We start from the raw sequence: 12156 nt of genomic DNA on the forward strand, positions 1-12156 counted from the left end.
CGTAGGCCTATTATTACTACCATGCAAAAGGCAGTGTCAGCATTTAGGGAAGCTAAAATGCTGAAGTTGTCTGTGTTGCGATTCGAACACGCATCCTTTGAGTCGCTAGTTTGCGTTATACATCCACCCCGACCAACCACCTTACTTTCGTTTTTTGCGTTAAGTAACCTTTTGTCTTATGTAACCATACCAAACGTATACATATACTAATTTCACTGTCCCTGACTTACATTTACTATGTTATGTCTAGTCTATGAGACCAGCCTGGGGCAGAGAGATGTAGAATATGTCTGAGGGAAATAAAAAACACATGCACATCTAAATGCATTAAAACCAACCATTCTTGGGCATCGTCAAAACTGTGCAAATACATAAAACAACGACGACATTTGTTGCAGGATAATTTTTTTAAATGCTATTTTTTAGGCCTACGTGAATTATTGACTTGGCTAACAACGAATTTGGTGGAAATATAGAAATTGATTGGAAAACGAATTTACATTCTATGACAAGTATAAAGTAGGTTAATCCACAAACTAATGCAAAACTCTGCAACTCCTGAAATCAGAACCAAGGCTTTTGGAGAGTAACGACCTCTTTCCCCTCGTGACGCTCTTCCTTCCTCTCCTCTCCCACCCAGAGTCAGAACGCTCAGATGAGATCTGGAGAATGTGACATGATCTGGAACACTCATAGGGAAAGAGATATCACTGCGGGGATTACTTTACTGTTAAAAACAGTTACTGGAATTGATGGAAATGCGCAAAGACACGCGCGGTTCTTTGGCACGCTGGGGACCGCCGCCCGGAATGTAGAAGTGTTCGCTTTTAACCGAAGAATTGGATTGGAGAAACCACTGCTCATTTGTGATTTGCGGTTTTGAGGATTACGATTATGATTGATATCTTGTACTTGTTGTGCCTCATACCTGTGTCAGGTAAGTGGGGGGGACAAGCTTATTCTGATCCATTCAATTTTAAACCCTAAATAAATTGTATCTTAAAAACACAGTAATACCCCTTTCACACACAGTCAAATATCACACAAATGTACAATGCCTGCCTGTTTTTGGCCAAGGTAAAATTAGTTTTATACTGGATATTCAGTGGATATTCTCTCATCAATAGCTGTTGAACCAAGCATGCCATGACTATGAAGATGGTATATTCTGAAAGGGGTGGATGGAGAATAATCCACACCATAAAAAATATATATACAGTTGTCGGAAGTTTACATACACCTTAGCCAAATACATTTAAACTCAGTGCTTCACAATTCCTGACATTTAATCCTAGTAAATATTCCCTGTCTTAGGTCAGTTAGGATCACCACTTTATTTTAAGAATGTGAAATGTCAGAATAATAATAGAGAGAATGATGTATTTCAGCTTTTATTTCTTTCATCACATTCCCAGTGGGTCAGAAGTTTACATACACTCAATTAGAATTTGGTAGCATTGCTTTTAAATTGTTTAACTTGGGTCAAATGTTTCAGGTAGCCTTCCACAAGCATTCCACAATAAGTTGGGGGAATTTTGGCCCATTCCTCCTGACAGAGCTGGTGTAACTGAGTTAGGTTTGTAGGCCTCCTTGCTCGCACATGCTTTTTCAGTGCTGCCCACAAATTTTCTATAGGATGAGGTCAGGGCTTTGTGATGGCCACTCCAATACCTTGACTGTGTTGTCCTTACGCCATTTTCCACAACTTTGGAAGTATGCTTGGGGTTATTGTCCATTTGGAAGACCCATTTGGACCAAGCTTCAACTTCCTGACTGATGTCTTGAGATGTTGTTTCAAAATATCGACATAATTTTCCTCCCTCGTGATGCCATCTATTTTGTGAAGTGCACCAGTCCCTCCTGTAGCAAAGCACCCCCACAACATGATGCTGCCACCCCCTTGCTTCTCGGTCGGGATGGTGTTCTTCGGCTTGCAAGCATCCCCCTTTTTCCTCCAAACGTAACGATGGTCATTATGGCCAAACAGTTCTATTTTTGTTTCATCAGACCAGAGTACATTTCTCCAAAAAGTACGATCTTTGTCTCCATGTGCAGTTGCAAACCGTAGTCTGGCTTTTTTATGGCGGTTTTGGAGCAGTGGCTTCTTCCTTGTTGAGTGGCCTTTCAGGTTATGTCGATATAGGACTCGTTTTACTGTGGATATAGATACTTTTGTACCTGTTTCCTCCAGCATCTTCACAAGGTCCTTTGCTGTTGTTCTGGGATTGATTTGCACTTTCCGCACCAAAGTACGTTCATCTCTAAGAGACAGAACGCGATTCCTTCCTGAGCGGTATGACGGCTGTGTGGTCCCATGGTGTTTATACTTGCATACTATTGTTTGTACACATGAACGTGGTACCTTCAGGCATTTGGAAATTGCTCCCAAGGATGAACCAGACTTGTAGAGGTCTGCACTTTTTTTCCTGAGGTCTTGGCTGATTTCTTTTGATTTTCCCATGATGTCAAGCTAAGAGGCACTGAGTTTGAAGGTAGGCCTTGAAATACATCCACAGGTACACCTCCAATTGACTCAAATTATGTCAATTAGCCTATCAGAAGCTTCTAAAGCCATGACATGACATTTTCCAAGCTGTTTAAAGGCACAGTCAACTTAGTGTATGTAAACTTCTGACCCACTGGAATTGTGATGCAGTGAATTATAAGTGAAATAATCTGTCTGTAAACAGTTGTTGGAAAAATGACTTGTGTCATGTACAAAGTAGATGTCCTAACTGACTTGCCAAAACTATAGTTTGTTAACAAGAAATTTGTGGAGTGGTTGAAAAATGAGTTTCAATGACTCCAACCTAAGTGTATGTAAACTTCCGACTTCAACTGTATATATTACGATTTCGGATCTCAGTCTTCAATAGCTCTTACACAAAGCGTGGCATGACCTTGACACAGGTGGAGGATGGAAAAAATCCACAGCTTTGGGATATTTTGTTATTATTTTTTTCTGGCTTTCATTTTTACATTTTTATTAATTTAGCCAACGCTCTTATCCAGAGCGACTTACAGGCGCAATTACGGTTAAGTGCCCTGATCAAGGGCACAGCGTCAGTTTTTCACCTAGTCGGCTCGGGGATTTGAAACAGCAACCTTTCGATTACTGGCCAAACACTCTTAACCACTAGGCTAAGAACTCCATGTTTGAAATACAGACAGCCCCCAAGGTTGAACAACATCCCCCATCCCTCTTCGCTTCCTAATTTACCAGTTACCCACTGACATGTATAAAAGGGGTATGTATACATGCAAGAAAGTGGTAAATAAGGGGCTGTTTGAAAGGGGCCCATATAAACATTGCCTGGTATTTTTTTACAGGTAATATACTACACCTTCTGTCTGAAATAGGTATAAGCTACATTACTCAAGGTGCTTATTAGATGTTGTAATCATTTCCACTGAATGTTTATGCCCCAGAAAGAAGGCTATAACGTAGGCTATGCAAGGCAACTGTAATTTAGATTTCTGAACATCAGAATTGATTTGACACAACAAGTCATGGGCTACTATAAAAGTTCAATGGGAGTGCAGAATGCATCCTCCTAAGAGAGCAGGAGCTCATCCCTGTTTCCTTCTATTGTTCCGTGGATCAGGGCTCAAATGCCACAGAACAGGAATGTTGAATTTATGTTGCACCATTTCTGTGCCACCATATATGATGTGTTTTCTTATTTGGCTCCTAATGATTTATGTTGGTTGCACTGATTCTAGGTCAGTTTGTAACTGAAATATGTCCCCAGGTTGTAGCGTTATGCCCTCAGGCCCTCAAATTCTAATCTGGACCTCGAAGCCAGTTCCATTGCTTTTTTCCCCCATTCTTAATAATCTGGTAGAACAGAACACCAGCAATAGCCCAGACCTCGTAGGGTAAGATTTAAATACCCCTGCCCTAAGGTCTAGTACTGTTTGTTTGGGTTAGAATGAATTAACAGATTTTTATAACATCAGTAGATTACTACAGTAGCTTCCCTTTGTTGTTTTATCTCATAATAGTGTAGATTACTGTATCATGTGAGCGATGCCATCTCGTCCGTACAGGTGCGGTTACAGACCTGACGATGATCTCCAACGCCGAGGCCTCCACCCCTCAGCGCTTCTCCATATCTTGCCTCACTGGGGAGCGGGATGCAGCAGAGTTAGACCTGGACATCAAGAAGGACAACAGCATTCTCATCCTCCCCTCACCGTCCCGATACAACGTCAAGAGGCCCAAGACCAAGGAGGTGGTGGCCAATGAGTTTGTTGGTATAGTGGACCAGACGGGCATCTTCTATTGTCATGCATCAAAGGGAACTAGTCCTACTAGAAACCTGGTCACAGTCACTCTCATCAACAACTACAGCAAAGGTAAGGAAGAGGCTCTCAGCGAAAGAATGAGAGCGTGTGTGTGTGAGAGAGAGAGAGAGACAGAGAGAGAGACAGAGAAAGAGCGAGAGAGAGAGAGAGAGAGAGACAGAGAGAGAGACAGAGAAAGAGCGAGAGAGAGAGAGAGAGACAGAGAGACAGAGAGAGAGACAGAGAGAGAGAGAGAGAGAGAGAGAGAGAGAGAGAGAGAGAGAGAGAGAGAGAGAGAGAGAGAGAGAGAGAGAGAGAGAGAGAGAGAGAGAGAGAGAGAGAGAGAGAGAGGGAGAGAGAGAGGGAGAGAGAGAGAGAGAGAGAGAGAGGGAGAGGGAGAGGGAGAGAGAGAGAGAGAGAGAGAGAGAGAGAGAGAGAGAGAGAGAGAGAGAGGGAGGGAGAGATAACACATCTTCTTCTGTTTTGCTCCTTCCAGGTCTTTTTGTCCCGGCCCACCTCACAGTGACGACTAACAGAGGGGACACAGTCCACCTGGCCATGCAGGTCCTCAGCTCCCAGAGGAGAGATGTCACCTGGAAGTACAATGGTGAGTTACGGAGGGAGGGAATAGATTCATCTAAATGAGAAAATGACATGGCAATATAGCCAATTGCTTGATTCATTGATTAATGATGTTAATGATATATTGTCCTATGTCCTGACTCATACTGTGTTCTATCACCAGGAAACTATTTCTACATGACCCACTGGGGTGATGTGTCCAACAGTACGACTGTGCTAACCTTTGAGGACGTGGCTCGTGCCCACGAGGGCATCTACAGTGCAGGCTTCGTGGGAGACAGTCCCATCAATGGAGCCTGGATGAGGCTGATTGTCAGAGGTACAGAAGGGGTGTTCATATTAAACACACACACACACACACAAAGACACACACACACACATACACAAATTGACTCGTTCATTTTAGTAGTTCGTTTGACCTGCTAGTGCTGGCCGCAATGAGTCCTACAGCAGTATTAATACATTCTCTTCCGGCTCAGTGTAAGATGGTGTAAGAATGACTGCAGTTCATTGATTATTGAACGTTATGATGGACACAGCTTTGTAGAACCAAAACATACACAGCCTCTACTCAACAAACTCCAACTCGAGAGCAAATCGTTTGGGGGCTGCAGTTTACGAACGATATTGAGCTTATCACCCTCACAGCAGTCAAGCAATGCATTCCGCCATGAGTCGTTCACAATCTCGTCCGGTTGCGGCCACAACTTCACTTCGAATGTATCAGAATGTAACAAAACATTATCTTATTTGTATGCCTAGCAATCAACAAATTTAACAAGTTTCAGTCGCAAATGACAGCTCCAACAAGCCCCCTATGGTGAACGAATGTAGAATCATGACTCTTGAGTTTTCAGTTCATTGTTCACCAGTAGGAGGTCCTGGTGCTCTGGGCATTACTGACTCAAATAAAATGAGTTGAAAGATTCGTTATTATTATTATTATTATTTTTATTTTTTTTACCCCCCTTTTCTCCCCAATTTCGTAGTATCCAATTGTTAGTAATTACTATCTTGTCTCATCGCTACAACTCCCGTACGGGCTTGGGAGGGACGAAGGTCGAACGCCATGCGTCCTCCGAAACACAACCCAACCAAGCCGCACTGCTTCTTAACACAGCGCACCTCCAACCCGGAAGCCAGCCTCACCAATGTGTAGGAGGAAACACCGTGCACCTAGCTACCTTGGTTAGCTCGCACTGCGCCCGGCCCGCCACAGGAGTCGCTGGTGCGCGATGAGACAAGGATATCCCTACCGGCCAAACCCTCCCTAACAACGCTAGGCCAATTGTGTGTCGCCCCACGGACCTCCCGGTCGCGGCCAGCTGCGACAGAGCCTGAGCGCGAACCCAGAGTCTCTGGTGGCACAGCTAGCGCTGCGATGCAGTGCCCTGCGCCACCCGGGAGACCCTAAAAATTCGTTATTTTGACTGAACGAGTCAAAAGATTAGAGTCAGTAAAATAAGCTGAACCTCCCATTGCTATTGTATACTGTCTGTCCTGGGATTGATCTATTTTCATCTGGATGTAAGCCTGACAATACATTTAGTTATTTCTTCTCTGAAACACTTTTGGTTGGACATTGTTAGTACTAAGTTAATAGTCTTACCTGTCTTACCGTACCTTTATTTATATGTAACCCTTACTTTACCAGGTAAGTTGACTGAGAACACATTGTCATTTACAGCAATGACCTGGGGAATAGTTAGTAGGGGAGAGGAGGGGGGATGAATGAGCCAATTGGAAGCTGGGGATGATTAGGTGGCCATGATGGTATGAGAGACAGATTGGGAATTTAGCCAGGACACCGGGGTTAACACCCTACTCTTATGATAAGTGCCATGGGATCTTTAGTGACCACAGAGAGTCAGGACACCCGTTTAACATCCCATCTGAAAGACGACACCCTACACAGGGCAATGTCCCCAATCACTGCCCTGGGGAAAGAGTGCCTCCTACTGGCCCTCCAACACCTCTCCCAGGAGCATCTCTCTTACTGCTAACCATTACAAGGATCTGTATGATGATTCACATATGGATGAGGTGTTTGTATTTGGGTGGGTTGGCCACTGATGCTTCTCTGCTGTCGCTCCCAGACTGTGCAAGTAAGAAGTGGGGTGCCGACTGTGACAAGGACTGTCCAGAGTGTCTCAATGGAGGGGTGTGTCACGACAGTGACGGGGACTGTATCTGTCCACCAGGGTTCATGGGGATGCGCTGTGAGACAGGTGAGTGTGGGTGTGTCTGGGTGTGAGTGTGGGTGTGTCTGGGTGTGAGTGTGGGTGTGTCTGGGTGTGAGTGTGGGTGTGTCTGGGTGTGAGTGTGTGGGGGGGGGGGGGGGGGGGGGGTTACAGGCAATATGTTAAAGAATAAAATTGTGGCCTTGAAGCTGACACATACACACAATTGCTAATTTGTAGTGTGTGTGTGTGTGTGTGTGTGTGTGTGTGTGTGTGTGTGTGTGTGTGTGTGTGTGTGTGTGTGTGTGTGTGTGTGTGTGTGTGTGTGTGTGTGTGTGTGTGTGTGTGTGTGTGTGTGTGTGTAAAATACAGTATATTCTATTGACAAACTGTCTGAAATAACTGTGCCTGTCCTGTACTAAATCTAGGACTGTAATGTCTTCCCTTCCAGCCTGCAGAGAGGGGATGTTTGGCCGTAACTGCCAGGAGTGGTGCAGGTCAGAGCTGGACTGTGTAGGGCTGAGGTTCTGCCTGGCTGACCCTTACGGATGCTCCTGTGCCAGCGGGTGGTTTGGGAACCACTGCAACAAATGTGAGTTAATTTGTTATAAATAGGGTTATGGCGTATTTTCAGCCTTGGATTGACAAATAAATATTGATTGTACTGTACAACCAACCAATCGACATTACTGCATGTGTTAAAATAGATACGTACATAACATGCATAGCCAGATCAGGTAGCAATTCATGACACACTTATTAGAACCTCAACAGCTTGGCATTCCCATCCTAATGTCTTTCCTCCCCCAGCCTGCCACAGGGACATGTACGGGGCAGACTGCAGCCTGAGCTGTAGGTGTAAGAACGGGGGAGTGTGTAACCGTTTCAGTGGATGTCAGTGTCCCACTGGCTGGAGAGGACAGCACTGTGAGAAATCAGGTAGGTAAACATTACTTCGTCTTCCTCATCTTCCTCCTCATCATCACCACTGGTGCCTCTACCAAGCATCTTCTTCCTCATCTTCATCTGTTTCTCCCCCATCAGACCGCGCCCCTCAGATCTTGGACATGGCCAGTAGTCTGGAGTGGAACCTTGACTCCAGCCCTGAGATCCTGTGTTCTGCCACAGGCAACCCCCTGCCCAGCCACACCAGCATCGAGCTGCGCAAACTGGACAGTTCTGTGCTCAAGGTAGAGGCAATAGAGGGATGGCCAGGGTGTTTATTTTCTATTGGATTATTCCGTTACTGGGAATCAAACGGTGATGGTGTAGTCAGTGAGATTTTGGAAATTCTGTGTTTTTGTAACAGTGAAAATAGGTGAATATTTTTTATGCTAATGTCAGTTGGCTCAACATACAGACTTACCCATATCTATTTGGACCTCTCTCAGGCGTCTCGCACCACCATGGACTCCCATAAGAGCACAGCCCAGTTTGAGATCCCCCGTCTGTCCTTCGAGCATGCTGGGTTATGGGAGTGCAGGGTCTCCACCAATGGGGGACAAGACTCCCGCAAGTTCAACCTCACTGTCAAAGGTCAGAAGAGAAAAGTATTTAACTGGTCCAGATCAGTCAGTGTGAGGTGCTTAACATCGAGGGCAGCTTTCCTAGACACAGAGGAACCCTAGTCCTGGACTTGAACATACGTCTTAGTGCAGGACTTGATTTGAGTGGGAAACCTGTCCTAAATACACACTGAGAAAAAGGGTAGACAAAAAGGTTTTAATGTTCTGGTTGAAACTTGTCATATCACCCGTCTCACCCACACCCTCACCCCCACCCGCTCTCTCCCCAGAGCCGCCGTGCCCCAGCACCCCTCCCAAGCTGCTGGAGAAGAGGAGTAAGCAGCTGGTGGTGATGCCTGTGGACTCCTACAGAGGAGACGGACCCATCGACTCCACCAAGCTCCTCTACAAGCCCATGGAGACTGGAGACTCCTGGTCCTCCATCATAGGTATGTCAGGTGGAGTTTGATCTCATGTAAAGTCATGGGAGTTACAACTACACATCTTGGCAAGTGGCAACATGCGTTATTATCCATTTCACAGGAAAGATCGCTGTGGTATATCAGAGCGTATACCACGGGTATGACAAAATATGTATTTTTACTGCTCTAATTACATTGGTAACCAGTTTCTAATAGCAATAAGGCACCTTGGGGTTTGTGGTATATGGCCAATATACCACGGCTAAGGGCTGTGTCCAGGCACTCCGTGTTGCCCGGCTCGGCCCTTGTTGCTTAATTATACAGTATACACTTTAGATCCCTATGCTACATTGATAATGGTCTCTGATGCTCTCTCTCTCTGTTCATGTTCTTCAGTGTACAGTAGAGAGCCTATAACTCTGATGAATCTGAAGCCGTCTACACGCTACCACGTCCGTGTCCAGCTGACCCGTCCTGGGGAGGGAGGGGAGGGAACTCTGGGGCCTGAGGCCATCATGGAGACTGACTGTCCAGGTGAGAAACAACATAGCGGCCATTTTAGTTTTTGTAGTATCGTAATGGAAGAAAGTCAGAGCAGAGGTTTGATGAAGCTGCAGAGGGGGAGTGTGTGTGTGTGTGTGTGTGTGTGTGTGTGTGTGTGTGTGTGTGTGTGTGTGTGTGTGTGTGTGTGTGTGTGTGTGTGTGTGTGTGTGTGTGTGTGTGTGTGTGTGTGTGTGTGTGTGTGTGTGTGTGTGTGTGTGTGTGTGTGTGTGTGTGTGTGTGAGAGAGTTGAAGTTAGTCGTAGTTTGTCCTAGTGGACAGCTTAAGTGCTGGTTCTGAATCTGGGAATGGTTCTTTAATTCTGAGGTCTATAAGTGACCAGATCAGAATGTTCTTTGTCCGTCTGTAAGCCCGAGGCTAAGTAAACAGTAGAATGAGAAAGTATCCCAGGCTGGTGGACCTCTCCCTGACTGCGTGTTCTGTGTCGCTACTGTAGAGCCAACGGTTCGACCGGAGATTGACTTCAGTTCGGTGGAGGGCCGCAACGCCACCGTACGCTGGCTGTTGCCTGGCAACGCGGGCGGGGCCGTGGGTGCGGCCAGCGGGTTCTTAGTGCAGCTCTTTGGGCCCTCCCCCTCAGGAGAGAAGCTGAGAGAGGAGACCACCCTGCTCAATGTGCTCTCCACCAAGTTCTACAACCTGCAGTACCACCAAGACTACACAGTGGTCGTCAGGCTACTCAACTGTGGCAGTCTGGGGCCTGCCTCTAAGCCTTACCACTTCCGCATCAACAGCCAGGGTAACTAACAAAAACTCTTTCTATTGGCTTAGCGGTGAGTGTTGACGAGCATGATTGGTGGATGTATGGTGTATGGTGCCTGGCTCCCCCCTGCCCTCGTAGTGTGTCATGATTAAAGAAAGGAAATCAGGATGAAAGCATTGTGCAGCATTGGGCAATAGCCATGTAGCCATGTAGCCATGTAGCATAAGATAACACCTTCTGACCAATACTAACCCTGATGTATCCTCTCTTTTCCCCTCTCTCCCCCTCTCCCCCTTTCCCTCCCTCTCCTCCCCTCTCCCTCAGGTCCCTCCTCCCCTCGTAATGTCCAGGCCCTGCCCCTGTCTGTGTCTGCGGTGCAGGTGAAGTGGCAGCCCCCTGAGGACCCTAACGGGGGCATAGTGAAGTACATCATAGAGTACCAGCCAGTGGGTCAGGGCAGCCTGCACCCCTGGGTAGATACTGACGATGGCAACAAGACGGTTAAAGACGTGACTGCGCTTAACGGGAGTACTCTCTACCAGTTCAGAGTGAGAGCCTTCTCTAAAGTACCGGGGGAGTGGAGCAAGATGGTCCATGCCAGGACCCAGGGAGATGGTGAGAGATAGATTACACCACTCTGCCAAATGAATGAGAGAGAGAGAGAGAGAGAGAGAGAGAGAGAGAGAGAGAGAGAGAGAGAGAGAGAGAGAGAGAGAGAGAGAGAGAGAGAGAGAGAGAGAGAGAGAGAGAGAGAGAGAGAGAGAGAGAGAGAGAGAGAGACTTAGCCTAATACTAAGGATACTTAACCTAATACTAAGGATACTTAGCCTATTGTACATAAGAAATAGGAGATGCCCAGGTGATTCTCACTGCACACCTCCTCATCTCCTCCTCATCACCTCCTCCTCACCTCTCCTCATCTCCTCCTCATCTCCTCCTCACCTCCTCCTCACCTCCTCTCCTCCTCATCTCCTCATCTCCTCCTGTCCTCCTCCCCTTTCAGGCTTCCAGGACTTCACTCCAACCACCCAGGGTGTGGGGGGGCGTCCAGGCAGCGAGGGCTACCAGCTGGTGGTGGCGGTAGTGGGGTCTGTGACGGTCACCTGTGTCACCATCCTGCTGGCCCTGCTGGCCCTCTTCTGCATCCGCAAGACCCTGCTCAACCGCAGACGCAGCTTCACCTACCAGTCTGGATCGGTGAGAGACAGAGTGAGAGAGAGAGACACGGCATACCACAGTCATTAACTAGTTCACTAAATATACACTGAGTGTACCAAACATTAAGAACACCTTCCTAATATTGAGTTGCACCCCCTCTTGCCCTCAGAACAGACTCAATTCATCGGGGTATGGATTCTTCAAAGTGTCAAAAGCGTTCCACAGGGATGCTGGACAATGTTGACATTTCTTCCCACAGTTGTCAAGTTGGCTGGAAGTCCTTTGGGTGGTGGACCATTCTTGATACACGGGAAACTGTTGAGTGTGAAAACCCAGCAGTGTTGCAGTTCTTGACACACTCAAACCAGTGCGCCTGGCACCTACTACCATACCCCGTTCAAAAGCACTTAAATCTTTTGTCATTCACCCTCTGAATGCCACACATACACCAACCATGTCTCAATTGTTTCAAGGCTTGAAAATCCTTCTTTTTAACCTGCCTCCTCCCCTTCATATACACTGATTGAAGTGGATTTAACAGGTGACATCAATAAGGGATCATATAGTTCACCTGGACTCACCCGGCCATTATACTGTGGAAAGCAGGTGTTCCTAATGTTTTGTACAGTTTATATATCCACTTTTTACACTATATTATACATCGCAACATATTATTAGAAACCTCTCTATATATACCATTTTTATACTTTGACTGGTTAAAAATGAATGAAATGAATCATTGCAACCCGTAGGGAGAG

General features: G+C 46.3%; 1 protein-coding gene across 7 annotated transcripts in view; it reads left to right on the forward strand.

Moving 5' to 3' along the window:
• Positions 1-619: 619 nt before the first annotated feature.
• The window catches only part of tie1 (tyrosine kinase with immunoglobulin-like and EGF-like domains 1), a 21576-nt gene continuing 10039 nt past the window's right edge, over positions 620-12156 (forward strand). For 2 of the 7 annotated variants that reach the window (XM_071346301.1, XM_071346300.1), the window contains exons 1-15: positions 620-937; positions 4051-4359; positions 4784-4894; positions 5033-5188; positions 6966-7097; positions 7501-7641; positions 7860-7988; positions 8094-8239; positions 8441-8585; positions 8845-9003; positions 9373-9510; positions 9974-10276; positions 10565-10855; positions 11244-11449; positions 12151-12156. The exon at positions 12151-12156 is cut by the window's right edge. In XM_071346301.1, coding sequence (XP_071202402.1) covers positions 895-937; positions 4051-4359; positions 4784-4894; positions 5033-5188; positions 6966-7097; positions 7501-7641; positions 7860-7988; positions 8094-8239; positions 8441-8585; positions 8845-9003; positions 9373-9510; positions 9974-10276; positions 10565-10855; positions 11244-11449; positions 12151-12156 — 2415 coding nt within the window. In that variant the 5' untranslated portion in view covers positions 620-894. The remainder of the gene's footprint in view (positions 938-4050; positions 4360-4783; positions 4895-5032; positions 5189-6965; positions 7098-7500; positions 7642-7859; positions 7989-8093; positions 8240-8440; positions 8586-8844; positions 9004-9372; positions 9511-9973; positions 10277-10564; positions 10856-11243; positions 11450-12150) is intronic. The other 5 variants (XM_071346304.1, XM_071346302.1, XM_071346305.1 and 2 more) reach the window with 5 other exon arrangements.

The sequence above is a fragment of the Salvelinus alpinus genome, chromosome 16, assembly GCF_045679555.1.
Source record: "Salvelinus alpinus chromosome 16, SLU_Salpinus.1, whole genome shotgun sequence".
Classification (NCBI taxonomy): Eukaryota; Metazoa; Chordata; class Actinopteri; order Salmoniformes; family Salmonidae; genus Salvelinus; species Salvelinus alpinus.